This window comes from Mobula hypostoma, chromosome 20 (genome assembly GCF_963921235.1).
Source record: "Mobula hypostoma chromosome 20, sMobHyp1.1, whole genome shotgun sequence".
In the NCBI taxonomy this organism is placed as follows: domain Eukaryota; kingdom Metazoa; phylum Chordata; class Chondrichthyes; order Myliobatiformes; family Myliobatidae; genus Mobula; species Mobula hypostoma.
This window is the reverse complement of record NC_086116.1, coordinates 23,276,509-23,292,017: the sequence shown is the minus strand read 5'-3', so window position 1 is coordinate 23,292,017 and position 15,509 is coordinate 23,276,509. Positions and strand designations below refer to the sequence as shown.

General features: G+C 39.0%; 1 protein-coding gene across 5 annotated transcripts in view; it reads left to right on the top strand.

Annotated features, from left to right (window-relative positions):
• The window catches only part of bltp3b (bridge-like lipid transfer protein family member 3B), a 143,756-nt gene that overhangs the window by 104,903 nt on the left and 23,344 nt on the right, over nucleotides 1-15,509 (top strand). For all 5 annotated transcript variants that reach the window (XM_063072540.1, XM_063072537.1, XM_063072538.1 and 2 more), the window contains 3 exons: nucleotides 9,176-9,351; nucleotides 13,725-13,891; nucleotides 14,927-15,077. In XM_063072540.1, coding sequence (XP_062928610.1) covers nucleotides 9,176-9,351; nucleotides 13,725-13,891; nucleotides 14,927-15,077 — 494 coding nt within the window. The remainder of the gene's footprint in view (nucleotides 1-9,175; nucleotides 9,352-13,724; nucleotides 13,892-14,926; nucleotides 15,078-15,509) is intronic.

The window sequence follows — 15,509 nt, the reverse complement described above, 5'->3', positions numbered from 1 at the left end:
TTTGACACTGATCAACAGGAAAGGACTCACAAAACAGCTCTCTGCAAAGTGATCTAAATTAATACAAATATAAATCACAAAATAATTGATTGCGTAAGTATTCACACCGCCCCCCCCCCCCGGTCAGAATTTAGTAAATGCACCTTTGGCAGCATTTACAGCCTTGAGTCTGTGTGGATAGGTCCCTTATCAGCTTTGCACATCTGGACACTGCAATTTTTCCTTGTCAGATTGCATGGGGTTCATGAGTGAACAACTCTTCAAGTACAGCTACAAATTTTCAGTTGGATTGAGGTCTGGACTTTGACTTGGCCATTCAAGGACGTTAACTTTATTGCTTTTGAACTATTCTTATGTAGCTTTGGCTTTACGCTTGGGGTCATTGTATTGCTGGAAAACAAATCCTCTCCCAAGTCTCAATTCTCTTGCAGACTGCATCAGGTTTTTCCCTGTATTTTGCTGCATTAATTTTACCCTCTACCTTCACAAGCCTTCCTTTGGTGCTGCAGTGAAGCAGCCTCACAGCATGATGCAACCTGCTCCATGCTTCATGGTAGGGATGGTGTGTTTTTGATGATGTGCGGTGTTTGGCTTATGCCAAACATAGTGTATAGTCTGATGGCCAAAAAGCTCAATTTTGCTTTCATCAGACCATAAAATCACCTTCCAGCTGACTTTAGAGTCACCCTCATACCTTCTGGCAAACTCTAGCTGAGTTTTCATGCAAGTTTTTTTCAACAATGGCTTTCTCTTTGCCACTCTCCCATAAAGCTGCGTCTGGTGAAGCATCCAGGCAACAGTTGTTATATGCGCAGTCTCTCCCATCTCAGCCACTGAAGCTTGTATCTCCTCCAGAGATGTCATAGGTCTCCCTCACTAGTCCCCTTCTTGCATGGTCACTCAGTTTTTGAGGACGGCCTGCTCTAGGCAAATATACAGCTGTGCCATATTATTTCCATTTCTTGATGATTGAATTAACTGTACTCCAAGAACTATTCAGTGACTTGGACATTTTCTTGTATCCGTCTCCTGACTTGTGCTTTTCAATAACCTTTTTGTGGAGTTGCTTGGAGTGTTCTTTTGTCTTCATGGTGTAGTTCTTGCCAGGATATTGATGCACCAGTAGTTGGACCTTGCAGATTCGGGTGTACTTTTACTACAATCAATTGAAACACCTTGATGGCATACAGGTCTCCAAAAACAGATCTCTATTTAACTGATGAACCAACCATGATAGACAAGGGAAGTCAAAGACAGCATAAAAGCAAATGAGAGAGCATAAAATATAGCAAAAAATAGTGGGAAGTAGAGGATTGGGAAGCTGCTTAAGACCAACAGAAGCCAACTAAAGAGCCATAAAGAGAGAAAAGATGAAATAGGAAGGTAAACTAGCCAATAATGTAAAATAGGATACCAAAAGTTTTATTTTCAGATATATGAGCAGTAAAAGAGACTTGAGAGTGGATATCAGAATGATGGAAAGTGACGCTGGAGAGGTGGTAACATGAGACAAAGAAGTGGCAGAGGAACTTTAAGTATTTTGCATAAGTCTTCACGGTGGAAGACACTAGCTGAATGCAGAATTGTGAGAGTGTCGGGGCAGAAGTGAGTTATCATTGCTATTACTAAGGAGAAGGGGCTTGGGAAGCTGAAAGGTCTGAAAGTAGATAAGTCACCTGGATCAGATGGACTGCACGCCAGGGTCCTGAATGAGTTAGCTGAAGAGATTGTAGAGGCATTATTAATGATCTTTCAAGAATCACCAGATTCTGGAATTGTTTCTGATGATTGGAAGATTGCAAATTGCAGGGTGGGAGGGAGGCAGAAGAAGGAAATTATAGGCCAATTAAGGATAAGGATAAGGATTCTGGGCACTTGAAGGCACATGATAAAATAGGTCAAAGTCAGCATGGTCTTCTAAAGGAGAAATCTTGCCTGACACAAATCTCTTGGAATTCTTTGAGGTTATAACAGGCAGGATAGACAAAGGAGAGTCGGTGGGTGTTGTTTATTTGAGTTTCAAAAGGCCTTTGACAAAATGCCGCACATAAAGCTACTTAACAAAATAATAGCCCATGGTATTATGAGAAAGCTAATAAAATGGATAGAAGACTGGCTTACTGGCAGGGGGCAAAGACTGGGAATTTAGGCAGCCTTTTCTAGTTTGCTGTTGATGAGTAGTGGTGCGCCACAGGGGTTGGTGTTGAGACTGTGTCTTTTCACATTGTGTGTCCATGATTTGATGGCTTTGTGGCCAAGTTTGTGGATAATATGAAGATAGGTAGAAGGACAGGTAGTATTGAGGAAGCAGGTGTCAGCAGAAGGACTTAGACAGATTGGGAGAATGAGGAAAAGAGGCAGATGGACTATAACGTAGTGAAGTGCATGGTCATGCATTTTTGCGAAGGAATAAAGGTGTGGACAATATTGTAAGTGGGGAGAAAAATTCAAAAATCAGAGGTGCAGAGAGACCTAGGAAGCCTCATGAAGGATTCCCTGAAGGTTAACTTGCAGGCTAAGTTGTTGGTAAGGAAGGCAAATACAGTGTTGGCAGTCATTTTGAGAGGACTAGAATGCAAAACCAAGGATGTAATGCTGAGGCTTTCTACGGCATTAATCAGACTGCATTTGGAGTATTGTGCATAGTTTTGGTCCCCCTTGACTGGGAAAAGATGTACTGGCCAGTTCCAGAGGAGTTTCATGATAATTATCCCAGGAATTAAAGGCTTAACATATGGGGTGCATTTGATGGCTCTGGGCCTGTATTTGCTGCCGTTTAGAAGAATATTGAGGATCTCATTGAAATCTATTGAATATCGAAAGGTTTGGATAGAGTGGATGTGGAGTGGATATTTCCGATAGTAAGGGAGTCTAGGACCAGAGTGCAGAACTTCAGAATTGATGGGTATGCATTTAGATCAGAGATGATGAAATATTTCTTTAGCCAGAGAGTGGTGAATCTGTGAATTTTTTGCTGCAGGTGCTGTACAGGCCAAGCCAATGGGTATATTTAAGAGGTTGATAGATTCTTGGTTCATCAGGGTGTCAAAAGGGAGACGGCAGGAGAATGGGATTGAAAGGGAAAATAAATCAGCCATGATGAAATGCAGAGCCGACTCAATGGGCTGAATTCCCTAATTCTGTTCCTAGGTCTTGTGGAAGTAAACTAACAAGAATCTTAGAGAATGTAGAAGGAATGGGAAAATGGTTATATAGACTTAAGAAAGATGAGGAAAGGATATTGAAGCGTGTGAAAAATTATCAAATCATTTAACGATTGTACTGCTCAGGAACTATGGATGATCAAGCCATTAGAGACATAAATTTATCCCTCACTTCAATATGTACTTCATAGTCAAAGACTTAGTATCATACAGCACAGAAATAAGTCCTTTGACTCACTGTCTCCATGCTGACCTTTGAGCACCCATCAATATTAATCCCATTTACCAGCACTTGGTCCATAATCCGCATCTTGCCAATTGAAGAGCTTGTCTAAATATTTAAATATTGTGAAGGTATCTGCCTCTATCACTTACTCGGGTAATGTGTTCCAGACTCCAGCTGAAAAAAAATCTCCCTCCAATTCCCTTTTACTGCTTGCCCTAATCTTTGCCCTCTAGATCAAGATCCTCTGCTATGGAGAAAAGTTTCTCTGTATCTACCCTATCTATGCTCCTCAGAATTCTATTATCCTCTCACAGGACTCCCATCAGCTATGTCTGCTCAAGGAAGACAACACCAGCTGACCCAGCCTCTGCTTCTAACTTCCATATCAGGTAGCATCCTGGTGAGTGTTCTCTACATCATCTCGAGTGTCATGGCATCCTTCTGATACGTAACAACCAGAGATGTCTCCGTGCTATTACACTTGCAACCTAACAAATGTTTGATAAATGTGTCATAACCACCTCCTCATGAAGCCAAATATCCCATCTGTATTCCTCAGCACCTTGTATGTGTTAGCAGCTTCAGAAATCCTGGACTTGTGCGCTAAGGTCTCATACTCCGTTAGACAGGGGTTCCCATCCTGGTCCATGGACCCCTCAATTAATGATGGATGCCCATGGCAAAAAAAAAGTTGAGAATGATGTTGTGCCAAACTTTTGACCTACTCTAAGATCAATCTTATTCTTCCCTCTCACACAGGCCTCCTTTTTTTTCATTCATGTACCTACTTAAGAGTCTCTTTTAAAGTTCCTAATGTGTCTTCCTCTACCACCACCGCAGGCAGCACATTCCACATGCCTACCACTTCATGTATTTAAAAAAAACACTACCTCTGACATCCACCCAGTACTTTCTAACAATCACCTTAATAGTATGCCGTATCATATTAACCGGGGCTTGTACTGTGCTGTAACACTCTATGTCCAATTCAATTCAAACCCTTGACCTAAGATCATATGCAGTAAATAGTAGGGTCTAAAGTTATTGGTGCTCTCAAAGTGGATCACCCTTTTCTTGTCAGAATTAAATCCTATCAGTCATTGCTCTGACCATCTTACCAACTTATCAACATCATATTTGTAACTGTCCTCACTGTCAATAACACTACCAGTGATTTTTTTCATTCTATCAGCAAACTTATGAGTCATACCTCATATATTTTATCCAAATTATTAAGGTACACAACAAACAGTAAACATCCCATCACTGATTCCTGTATTAGATCACTTGTTATTTTGAACTTCTTGTTGAATTGGTAAATATAGATGAAGGAATTAATAAGGAAAACATAAATTACCCTGAAGCTTGCAGGAGAAGGAATGGGGCATGTCCTCAAGGAACAGATACCAGATTCAGTCCATGTGCGCTTGTGTAATTCTAGAAATTGCTATTCAGTTTGATCTCAATCAATGAGAATCGTTTGGCACTCATACTAGTGATGATGATGGCTGGTTCTTCACTTGTGAAGATCAGGAGGGAAGAAGAGTCCTCAGGAGCGAAGGCACAATTGCTTTGACTGAGACCAATTCTGTATCTGCAAACTCTGGAGCAGTAGGGACACAAAAAAAGCTGGGATGTGGGCACTTGGATAGTAGAATCCTTCCTGCATCTCCTTTTCTCTTCAGCAGTCGCTCTTCTGGATTGCTCAAAATTCTTGGCTGCTCTGTGGATCAGTGTTCTCCTGCAGTCTCTGTCACAAGCCAGCTGCTGCCACCTGTTGACCTTGACATTTTCCTGAGAGAGCTGCTGTTTAACTTGGTCTTTGTACCTCTTGGCTGGGGCACCACGATCTCTCTTGCCCTGAGAGAGTTTTCCGTAGAGTACTGCTTTCCATAACCTGGAGTTGTCCATATGAGACGCGTGGCCTGGGCAGCAGAGCTGCTTGAGCAGCAAAGTGTCTTCGATGCTTGGAAGTTGAGCCTTCTCCAGGACCTCGTTGTTGGAGACATGATCCTGCCAGCTGATATGCAGGATGGAGTGGAGGCATGCTGATGGAAGTGCTCAAACAACCAGATTTGCTTAGGATACAAGACCCAAGCTTCGGAGCAGTATAGCAGTGTTGTGACAATGGCAGCCCTGTAAACCTTGATTTTTGTGGACGGACACAGCTGGTGGGTCTTCCACACACATTTCTGGAGGTGCCCAAAGGCAAGACTGGCTGTGGCAAGTTGATTGTCAATGTTCCTTACTATTGTGGCATTGTTAGAGAGGATGCTGCCCAGGTAGGTGAACTGCTCAACCATGGTGAAAGGTCATCAATGGTGATCTGAAGTGGGTTGTTAACACCATGAGGGGGCGTCCGATGGAGGATCATTGTTTTCCTCAGACTGACTGTTAACCTGAAAGCCCCTGCAGCCTTGGCGAACTGAGTGACTACAGCCTGTACAAGTAAAGTACATGTAATTGCCTACCAATCATAACAAAGTCAGGATTATTGAATTGACTGTGTTACTTACATCCTTCAAATACATGAGGAGTAAAAATCTTTATGTTACATCTCTGTTCAAATGTGCAAATGTAGTAGTTTATAATAAATATTATGTACAACAGGATAGTCAATATAACATAGAAATACAGTAGTGTTAGCTTGAATTAAGCAGTCTGATGGTCTGGTGGAAGAAGCTGTCCCGGAGCCTGTTGGTCCTGGCTTTTATGCTGCGGTACTGTTTCCCGGATGGTAGCAACTGGAACAGTTTGTGGTTGGGGTGATTCAGGTCTCCACTGATCTTTCAGGCCCTTTTTACACACCTGTCTTTATAAATGTCCAGAATAGTGGGAAGTTCACATCTGCAGATGCACTGGGCTGTCCTCACCACTCTCTGCTGGATCCTGTGATTAAGGGAGGTACAGTTCCCATACCAGGCAGTGATGCAGCCAGTCAGGATGCTCTCAATTGTGCCCCTTTAAAAAGTTCTTAGAACTTGGGGGCCCATACCAAACTTCTTCAACCGTCTGAGGTGAAAGAGGCGCTGCTATGCCTTTTTCATCACACAGCCGGCAGGTACAGACCACGTGAGATCCTCAGTGATGTTTATGCCAAGGAATTTAAAGCTGTTCACCCTCTCAACCCCAGATCCATTGATGTCTACAGGGATTAACCTGTCTCCATTTCTTCTGTACTCTGCAACCAGCTCCTTTGTTTTTGTGACGTTGAGGGAGAGGTTGTTTACTTGACACCTCTGTGTCAGGGTGATGACTTCCTCTCTGTAGGCTGCTTCATTGTTATTTGAGATTAGGCCAATCAATGTAGTGTCATTAGCAAATTGAATTAGTAGATTGGAGCTGTGGGTGGTGACGCAGTCATAGGTGTATAGAGAGTAAAGGAGGGAGCTTAGTACACAGCTCTGAGGGACACCTGTGTAGAGGGGCAGAATTAAGGGAGCCCACTCTTACCTGCCAACAATCTGACATCCAGCTGTCGTCCAGCATCCAGCTACACAAGGCAGGGTGAAGACAGAGGTCTCTGAGCTTCTTGTTGAGCCTGGAGGGAATTATGATGTTGGATGCTGAACTGTAGTCCAAACAGCATTCTTACATAAGCATCCTTCTTCAGATGTGTAAGGACGATGTGTAGAGCATTGTCTTTACACATTAGTTCCTAGGCGAAGGATTCAGTGGCCTAATCTATCATATAGTGCTTGATTTGGCCTGTCTCAAGTTTGTTCTCCCACTTCTGCAATTTTACTACTTTTTCTGACCCTGTGGGAGAGAGCCACTTCTCAACATCAGTTCAAAAGTACTGATTATACTGTAAGTGGTGAGTTCTGAGGTTTCATAGCCAGACTTGCCAGTGACCACCTGTTAGCTTGCTATTGTCAAAAGTCTTCCTTAACTGCCCAAGTATCTAAACTTAGAACACATATCAACCGAATTACAAAATTACAAGTAGTTTTAAATACATTTTTAAATACTTAATTTCATTAATTACATTAATTGTAATTTTAAAAGAAAACAAAACAATTACATTTTGCATCCAGGTCAGCAACCCCATTCAAATGAATGCTTCTGTACCCATAAATCCAGCCAAAGCAGAGGGGCCTCTCAGCTCAGCGTAACTTGAGTCTGCTGATGGAGCAGGAATCAATATTTAATGTGCAGTGCATTCCTAACTTCAGGAATACACTGATCAGTAGAAAGGGCTTTGCCAGAGGCTCTCTTGCTAGTTGCTAACAAAGGGCAGGTGTGTTTTGACTCAGACATTCTGGTACTGAAAAATTGTTCGTGCAAGTGTGGAATCTCAGTTCTTCGGGTTTTATTTTGTTCTATTTATAAAACAATTACTTCATTCTATCCTTTATCTTCACTAAGAAATCACAACTTTCCCGTTCACTATTTTGGTTTATGTAAATGATTTTATGGTATATTAATTGTGATAACTTCTTATGTTGTAAAATATGTGCTTTGGTAAGACTCCTCCTGTGTTTGAAGAGAAATGCTGTTACATTTTTCCCCAGGTTTCACAGCGATGCTGCTGCTGAACAACCTACCAAAATTTACTGGGCAATTACAATATAAGCATCACAAATTATTTGATTCTTTGCTGTTGCAAATGAATCTCTCAGCAAGTGATATCCTTAGTTGGAAATGAAGAATAAATTTGCACAAATAGTTTTGAACATGTATATTAAAATATATAATAATTTATTGGAGTCTATGTACAGATGCATGATGTTTTAAATATTGTAATTTCTCACCACATATTACAGAAACAAAGGACATAGCTATGATTTGAAGATAGACTAAATGCTTCTGTAATCTTGCTATTATTTTATTGACCACTGCAAAGTTCTGAGCAATTCGTTCATGCAAGCTTGTCTTCAGCCTCAGTCTATCTGCAGATTCCAGAGATGAGGTTGTCACCATAAAGCAGGCATACTGCTTAGTTTTATTACAGGCAATGTGTTTGAAAAGAAAATATATTAATGACTAAATGACAGACACACAAACATTGTCTTTATTAGTGATTAAGTGAGAAGCTAGCACTTGGTACATTTCTGAGATTTAATTAGCACCATACTGCTACCCCCTGCTTAGTGTGAAGATAATTATTTTCTGCTTATGGTACTGAGGTCCTTACAAGCAGAGTGCACTTGGAAATGCTCATTTTCAAGCACTGCTGTGGGCCAACAGTTCACAGCAGCATGTTAACCTTTGCAGTTCTGTTCAGTAATTTTGATTTGATCAGTTTCACACTCATCCAGATTGGCATTAACAGGAACTGCCATTTTTATTACAAAGTAGTGATGAAGGCTTTAGAAAAGTTCCATTGATCACAAGACAATTTTTCGAATTTCAATTATGATCCCACTGCATTCATTGTCTTTTCTTGAACTCATAGCCTCTTCTGAATTTGGTACAAGTTAATCCTACTAGTGGAAAAGGTTTAAAGTGGAGTTTACTTCTAATATCTCAGCCAAGCTATTTTTGCATTTCCTTGGTGATTGTTGAAAAGTGGAATAGAATTAGAAAAGTGTCATCAGAATTCTGATAGAAGGTTGTGCCCTGGCATTTTGAGGAATAACATAGAATGGAAAGCCAAAAAGAAAGGTGTAATGCAGTTCTTTTTTTTCTTTAACCTTTGAGCTTTTTTCTGTAGTAGCAATCTTAATAATTCATGCAGAAGCCTGTATTTTCTAGGAGAAAGCAATGTTCATATGCTTTACAAGCATGACCTCTGTTAATCTGTATCTAAAATCTCCACTTTAAATTTCTACATATGAATCAGCGGCAAATTGAAGGATCGTGCGGAACCCTCTTTACCCAACTGTGCAGTGACATATAAAAATGTGAGAAGAAGCCCATCTGAAATTTCACTGGACACTGTATCAATTGACAGCAGCCTGCTTGAGGAACAGTCATTAGAGAATGATGGAAATGAAAGCCTCCCTTGGTCGCTAAAGGGTAAGTTGTTTATTTTAAAATTCAGACTATTCTGGCTTTGTTTTAAAATTGTAAACATGAGAAGTCTGCAGATACTGGAAATCCAAAGTTACCCACAGAAAATGTCAACTAAGGATGTAAAGGGATGTAATGAGTGGGGTTGCAAAACGTTGGATGATGTTGGGTCGCAGATGAGTCATGAGTTAACTCGAGAGTGGAATGGTTTCAAGAGGCTAAATGGCCTACTGATTATCCTTTACATATAATCAAATCTAAACTCTGTAAAATTATTGCATCTCTAGCTCACTGCCTCTTATTGCTGCCATGTGTACATTCCCAGTACTGTATCTGTACCACTTTGCCAATTTAATGTCTCTGAATAAACTCTAGCTTTACTACAGGAGTACACAATATTAAATGGAGTATGAAGCATGCAGTTAATTTTTCTAGATTGTCTGGTTTTAGTTGTTCTAGGAGGTTAAAATGTAGGTTAAAAAATGTATGTCTGCCCTTTCCAGAAATAGATGAAAGAGAAAAATCTTAATTACCTGAGTGAGTATCCAAGATTGTGGACTGTGTTCACAGTGACCTTTACTTTACAGAATAATCAATGTGTTATGCTGTTCTCAGAATAAAAAGGAAGCATTTCTTCACCAAAAATGTTACATATTTCCAGATAGTAATTTTTTGTTAGCGAATTTTCTATCTTATTCTCGTTCAGTATTGTCTATATTATGGATTTGGCAAAAAAGATTTGTGCCTTTTTCCTTTCATGTGTCCAACTCAGTTTATAAATGGAGAGCCATGTGCAACCTCATGTTTAGCTCTATCAGTTGATAACAAAATTTCCAGATGAAGATCTTTCAAATGTGGTTAGATGTGTACACTACACACTGACTGACTGAAATATGACAGAAGTGAGAAAGACCCAGCAATAAAAGTTCCTACAAAGAAATTTATATTTACCAATACAGATGTAATCATGAATTTATTGTCCTTTTCTCATTTTGTGGCAGTTAGAGCTATATTGATTATTTGACGGAATTGTTACCAAACAGAAATATCGTAATCTGCATAATCATAGTAAGAAAGCATAACTTCATTCATTCATGACTTTTCACTCCAGTACAAATCTGGAAAGTTTTTTAAAAAGGTTTAAAATGAGATTTTGTTGTTGAGAATAAGCCAAAACTTTAAACCTAACTCAATTTAAGGAGAATCAAGCTTTATGGGAGGAAATATGGGGTAAGTGGGTTTGAGGCGGGTGGAATGACTGAGAGAACAAATCAGTCATGGTTCAAGGGGCAATGTGACCACCTATTGCTCCTTTTTTAAAATAATGTTTAAGTTTATATTAGAATTATTCATCAAGCAGTGCTTCATTTACAGTTTTCACCAGTTTAATTCAATGCCTATAGTATATGCAAAATCACTTTGTAAAAAGAGACGTTTGATACTCAAGTCATTCCCAAATTATTTCAATTAAAAAGAAATTATTTGAAATCCTGAACCATGACTGATTTCTAAGATCCCCTATCTGATCTTCAGCCAACACAGAAAAATAAAGGGTTAGGAATTGTGGAAAAATTACTCCTGAGGCGACAACTGTTTATTTCTTCATTAGGCACATCCAGGCCTGAAAAATGGCATGGGTGTAAGCTTTTCAGAATGGAAAGGCATCAGAAATATTTTGAGTAGAACTGGTGAAGTTTCAGTTGGAACTACGATTCTAGGGTTTCCAAAGGCCATGAGTATTTCAGGAAGTACATTTTTACCCCACCTCTGCACTTGTACTAAGATTCCATCAGAACCATATGGCTAAATAAACAGTACTGGGTGGGGGGGGAGGGACATTAGAAAGCATCTCTGGCAGCTTCCTATGTCTTGGTATGCGGTGATGCCTGTTTCACAGCCATACAATGATCTGGTACATGAAACTTATTCCCACTCCTTTTATCAGATTGCAAACCTTTAGTACACAATCATTAAGATGTATCCATGATAAGCAAAGGTCAAATTATTTTGTGGTAGGTCTTTTCTGGACTTGGGCCTAGCTCCTGGTGTCCTCATTTGCTTTGGATTTCATATTTTTCCCAGAGGGCAGAGGCTTTTTTTTTAACCAACATGCAGTTCTTCTAGCCTTGCGCCAGTCGACAGATGAAAGAATGAGGCTGTGTTTATTGTATGGAGCTGTGGCAGGATCTTTTGCATTGCAGATGGGATTTGCTTGTGCAGAAGAAAAAGTGGCATCTAAACATTGATTCCGCCATGGACAATGATGGCTAGGTCAAAAAACATTCCCAGTGTCCTCAGTGGTTGAAAAATAGTTTTTTTATGGTATCTTTTCATAGTACTCATAACACAAAAGAGTCAATCGAATATACTGTTTTGAAGCTGCATTCTACATTTGTATTTCAGGACATGTTGCTTATTTGAATTTTTTGATCAGTTTTCAGCTACTTGTTAGAGAATATTCTTCTGCCCATTAATGCATGCTGTTGTGAATATTTTGTCCATTTAAATCAAATAATTTCCAATCAGGATATGAATGCAGTGGTGAGGTATGGGAGGGGTGGTAGTAGTTTATTTTATCTATTAGCCAAGTCTGTTTGAGCATGTGTATTTCTCGGGCTTTTATATTAATGTGCATTAACTTGCCTGTCATTTTTGAATAATTTAAGAATTATAAATTGCAAGCCTTCCCTACAGCCAATAGAAGACTGATTCAGAGATGGGCTTTGACTTAGTGTATTGTTTAGAGGTTATGAGTTAAGGAGTGGGCAGATAAAGTTTTTACTCCAAATAGCAGGATATGACAAATGGTGCATATATAATAGTGTTTTAGCAGGGCACCAGATTTCAATGAAGAAATACAAAGTTTTAGATTGCAGTCTGCAGCTGACAATAAATTAGGAGGGGGGAGATGGGAGAATGAAGTTGCAAAGGGATATAGATATCATGAATGGAAAATACACATAAGACTCAGAACACTACCTGTAGCTTTAAGTAGCTTAACTAAGGAGCAACTATAGAAGCTTTGGAAATGATTTTTCAGAATGACAATGGGATTACAATGTGCTTACCAATACATATATTCTTCAACTGACCATCTCTTCCATCAATTCCTTTTGGGTTGACATCTAATTTTTCAGGTTACGTCTGAAGCCGCTTGGGACATTCTGTCTACATTTAATTGCTCTGATAGTTCTTTTTTCATGTGATAAGACATGTTTCCAGAGATCTAAACCTTTTGAACAGTATGAATTAACAAATAGCAGATTAAGAAGCTATTCTCTTTCATCTTAACTAGGCAAAACATCAAAATTGTCCACTTTAAGCATGTTTTTATTTTCTATTCATTGATTTAAAATATACTCTGTTATTATAACTGCTTCAGAATAATTTTTTTTAAGACAAAAGGAAAAGATGTCATAAAGTTAAATGTCGGTAGGTAAGGCATTATTTAGTAACAAAAGGGGTAAAAGGACTGTGGAAGTATAGATGACCTGTGGGAAGTGTGACTTAAGTACAACATTCTGAACTCCTTTCCCCAATAGGCAATTCTGCCGACAACAATTATACCAAATTCCTCCAGCAGCTTTTACCTAATTACCTTCCTATCCATAAATATTTAAAGCCAACTTTTAATTGAGTGGAATTCAAGGATCCCCATTGTGTATAAGTAGAGCTTCATTCCTGGTTTTCAATCTTGGAGACTTTCTTTTCCCCAAAATGCTTCCTGGGTAATTTCTCAATGACAGAATCCTAGATCACCTCCATTTCAGTTAACATACACCTTCTTCCCTCCACCCCCTCCCCAGGGCCTGCTCATCCATAACACCTCATCCACTGCTGTTGGACTGAAGATCTAATTTGCTGATCACTGGGCTACTTTAATCCAAATTTCAATCTCCCTGGATAATACTTAGCATAGCATCCTATTGTGTTTTTTTAAAAAGGTTGGAGCCACTGTGGATAATAAGAAAAGAGAACTGTATTATTTTTGTGTCATGAATTCAATTTTCACATTGCAGTAAACTTTTAGGAACTACACTCGTGTTTCAATAATGTAATTGATACTGCCTTTCAGATCCAATATATGATTTGTGGAATTTATTATGTAATAGAATAAGTTTGAGATAAAATGATAAATTACCTTGTGCATTTTGCTCGTACAATAAGTGATAAATTGAATATGACTTAGTGTTAACTGTGGATCAGGCTTCCTCTTGACCTGAGAAGATTGTTGTGTATACATATTTCAAATTTTCATAACTCCTTTCAGGGTTAACATTTCCAATTTGCCTACCAAAATTTCCAATCAGTTGTACGCAACTTTCTTTATTGAAGTTTGTTTAGCTTAATTGAAACAAAGTATGTGTTCATCTTCTCAGATGCTGGTATTGATGATACCTCAGTCGTTAGTCTTAAAGAAGCTTCTATTGATCAGAGTCCAGCAGAAAGTGCTAATGGGGCATTTGGGACTGAGAATTGTGGGAGAATATCACCAGATGTCTGCAGTACTGCATCTCAAAGTGTGGAACAGGCCCCTGGAGATTTGGTAAACATGAGCAGCTCTGAATTTGCAGTATTTTCATGTACAGAATTGTGTCAGTTAAATGCTGTAAAGATCTTGGATAAAATTTTTCAGCAGATTAGGATTCAAAAACTGAAGTGATTTATTTTGTCCCAGCACAAATTAAAAGTGTCAAAATTTGTCAAAACTGTTAAAATCTTGCAATTTTTTCAAGTGAATTTAGAGGTCGCTTTCAGTCAATCTGTATTTATATCCTGCCTTTTCACTCTTTTTCACATTTAATCAAAGTTTCTGCTCCTAAAATAAGCTGAGAAAATGAACATAATCTTGGAGTAATGTTTTCATGAACATTTGTATGTTTATTCATTTTATAGTTTAATCTGAATCTGCTTTAGCAGGTTTATCCAATTTTCCTCTTGCATGCGTTTTCCCAAAAACGCAAGCAGCAGCACTTTTTGTTCCTGAATCTATGTAGTATTTGTGTATATATAAAGTCCACTTTCAATTCTAAAGATACAGGAGTTCAAGATGCCAAGAGCAATTTGATATAAAGGCCCTGCCTGGGGTTCCTGTTAGTGTGACAAAAAGTTGCAGGTGTCCAATTGGTATTCAATTCTAATGGTAAACTAACATTGCAATTTTAGCTGATCAGATTGTATGATTATTTGGATATTTTTGATCAATGGGGTTGATCAGCCCACTTGCCCATAGTTGCAAGCTCTGTATGCATATTACCTACAATTTGAACAGCAGACTCCAGCCCAATGAGATTTGCTATATTATATTTTGCGATAAACCTAATACAATTATGTGAGAAGTGCATATTTTAAGCAGAAATAGATGTAACCAGGCACTCTTTTCCACACCTCCCAAAGACCCTCCCACCCAATACATCAGTATTTTTCTGATGATACTCCCATTCAAATACTATTTTTAACATCCATTCAGTGATGCATGCAATTACTACAAGAGCACTATGTGCTTTGTCAAAAATTTGACATGTTTGCAAGCTAGTATGAAGAGCTCTGCATTATAATCATTATTATTTTCTTTGAACAGGTATCAGTGATGGTTTTCAATGTCTTTGGAGTGAGCTGTGCATTTGATGTGAAGGGCGAGGATACAGCAGTGTCTTTACAGATAAATCAAGTAATACCAAGCCAACATGGAAATATCAGTGTTCGGCAATACCTTAGCAACCGTAGCTTGGGTACGTAGTATACTTTGGATTTACAAAAGTGGGGGAATTATTTGGTATTTAACATTAAGATGTTTAATAAAATAGTGTCTGCTAATGGACAGCCTATTTATTCTATGTATTTTGTGTAATATACTGTATATGGAGTTTATATTTTTATCAAACTACCATATGGTATTGTATCAAGCATATTTATTTTACAAGTATTCTGACTTCCTGCCCATAACGGTGCTAATGTTTAGGGCAGCAATGAAGGTCCTCCATTTCAGTCCCTATAGAAGGATTCTCCATTGGTGTTTCCAGAACAATTTTTTTGATCAGTCAGGTTTGTTAGCTCTAAGCTGAATCCCTGAACCTGGAGGGCTGGTGGACCACTCTTAGTCTGGCCTCTATCCTTTGACCTGTTTGGCATGGGTGACCCTACCGAGAGCCAAAAGCACAAGG